Source organism: Electrona antarctica (assembly GCF_951216825.1).
Source record: "Electrona antarctica genome assembly, chromosome: 24".
NCBI lineage: Eukaryota > Metazoa > Chordata > Actinopteri > Myctophiformes > Myctophidae > Electrona > Electrona antarctica.
Genome location: NC_136803.1, coordinates 1182102 through 1184601, shown reverse-complemented (window position 1 = coordinate 1184601; position 2500 = coordinate 1182102). Strand labels below are relative to the sequence as shown.

Here is a 2500-nt window from a genome sequence, read left to right as displayed (position 1 = left end):
GTATTCAACCAGTGTGTGGACATTCTACTCAAAGTTTTCAAATGCTGTAGGCATACAGTGTTATGTTTCTGACACTCTTTTGTAAGTAGTCTACAGTGTACTTTAGAATTAGAATTATTTAAAAGATGGTAACCAAATATTGAAGTTATTAAAAAAGATGCCTATCCATCATTAAAAAAAATAAAAAAATTCCTTGCTACCCTCCTTCCCACAAGGGAAGTACACGTCCTAGCGGGAAGTACACGTCCTAGCGCATCCTCAATGATATCAGGCGATTTTTTTCCTTTTTTTAAAATTTTGACTGAGACTCTAAGGCACCCGTAGCTTCGCGCTGCCTTCATATTAGCTTACCGTTCGATTAGCTGTTAGCGCGGCAGAAAGAATGCCTCGTCTCTCCGTGGTTTTGATCTGATGGATATACTAGCGCTTTATTTCTGACTTGAACATGCCAAAATATGAATGCTTTGGAGCTTCTAGCGATATAATAGACTCGAGACCAAGGTAAGCTAACAAAATATTTCTCCGGTTTTCTTCCGGATTGTTTCCGGGGGGTGGGGGGGGGGCTTCAGAGTAAAAGCAGCCATGTCTTTCCGGCACCCCAGAGCTCCAATTTTGAAGGCATCCCGGCACCGATTGTGTTAAAACTGATTAAAAACATGGATTAAACAATGAAAACATAACTCGGGCGACTCGCGAACCGCAGAGGAAGTGTTCTACAATTAGTACCTCTGGTTCTGTAGTCAAGGTGTTGTTTTAAACTTTAGCCGTTGAAAAGATCTACAAGCTTGTAATCGTGAAAACGTGTGCAAATCATTGAATATATATGTTCTTTCACAGCAAACGTTTTTAACTCATATCTTTGCTTCTGGGGGAGGGGGGGGGGGGGGGCAAATAGATATAATTTCTGGGCTCCTTGACATGAAATTGTTTGAGAAACCACTGATATAGAAAGAAAAAAATCTGAAAACTGTCATGATTTAGAAGACATTTTGTAGAATCTGATGTCCTAAATGGGTTAAAAGGTCAAACTCATAACAGACACAAGGTGTGTAGCGTTACTGTCAGGTGAGCTGCCACGCCCTTTACAGGCCACGCCCTTTACAGGTAACAAGATCACTGGCGTGGGAATGCACGGCTGCAAAGGGTTGCCATGTTATAAGCCTCTTTGGGCTTGTTTCTTTTCTTTTTTTCTGTAAAATGTACTTGTACATATTGGTTAGTTTGCGGGTCTTGTTTTTAAAGTGTAGTTGCTTATTTTGGGCTTGCTGTGTATTGTTGTTTAAACCAGTTCTCAAACAAACAGAGAGAGAGAGAGAGAGAGAGAGAGAGAGAGAGAGAGAGAGACACTCACCCATGATGTAGGAGATCATGATTCCTGGCACATAGTGTCCAACCACGGCTAGCACTGCACAGCCACTGAACACCATGATGCAGAACTAGAGAGAGAGAGAGAGAGAGAGAGAGAGAGAGAGGTGTTACTGCAACTTTAATCACACGCAATTCACAAATATAGTGGAGACATAGTGGCCCTCTGGAGTGAGGGTGGAACTATAGTGGCCCTCTGGAGTGAGTGTGGAACTATAGTGGCCCTCTGGAGTGAGGGTGTTACTATAGTGGCCCTCTGGAGTGAGTGTGGAACTATAGTGGCCCTCTGGAGTGAGTGTGGAACTATAGTGGCCCTCTGGAGTGAGGGTGGAACTATAGGGGCCCTCTGGAGTGAGGGGTGGAACTATAGTGGCCCTCTGGAGTGAGTGTGGAACTATAATGGCTCTCTGGAGTGAGGGTGGAACTATAGTGGCCCTCTGGAGTGAGTGTGGAACTATAGTGGCCCTCTGGAGTGAGTGTGGAACTATAGTGGCCCTCTGGAGTGAGGGTGGAACTATTAGTCGCCCTCTGGAGTGAGGGTGGAACTATAGTGGCCCTCTGGAGTGAGTGTGGAACTATAGTGGCCCTCTGGAGTGAGGGTGGAGACACAGTGGCCCTCTGGAGTGAGTGTGGAACTATAGTGGCCCTCTGGAGTGAGTGAGGAACTATAGTGGCCCTCTGGAGTGAGTGTGGAACTATAGTGGCCCTCTGGAGTAAGTGTGGAACTATAGTGGCCCTCTGGAGTGAGTGTGGAACTATAGTGGCCCTCTGGAGTGAGTGTGGAACTATAGTGGCCCTCTGGAGTGAGTGTGGAACTATAGTGGCCCTCTGGAGTGAGTGTGGAACTATAGTGGCCCTCTGGAGTGAGTGTGGAAACTATAGAGGCCCTCTGGAGTGAGTGTGGAACTATAGTGGCCCTCTCTCTCCAGTAAAGAATTGAGAGTGATCTGGTCTCTCTCTCTCTCTCTCTCTCTCTGGTTTACATGTAAAGTATGCTCTCTCTACCTTGCCGTGGTGTTGTCTCTTGTACTGTAGCGCCTCCTGCAGGAAGAGGCAGCAGGTCAGGTAACTGTCGGCCAGGTGGAGAGAGAGGTCAGGAACGCTGAGGAGACCGGGGGGCTGGGCGGGGTCTCTG

The 2500-nt window shown here is 46.6% G+C and overlaps 1 protein-coding gene across 1 annotated transcript in view; it reads right to left on the bottom strand.

Moving 5' to 3' along the window:
- Positions 1-2500, bottom strand: part of retreg2 (reticulophagy regulator family member 2) — a 16337-nt gene that overhangs the window by 5636 nt on the left and 8201 nt on the right. Inside the window, exons 4-5 of the mRNA XM_079494931.1 lie at positions 2371-2497; positions 1352-1436 (exon numbers count right to left, since the gene is read on the bottom strand). Coding sequence (XP_079351057.1) covers positions 1352-1436; positions 2371-2497 — 212 coding nt within the window. The remainder of the gene's footprint in view (positions 1-1351; positions 1437-2370; positions 2498-2500) is intronic.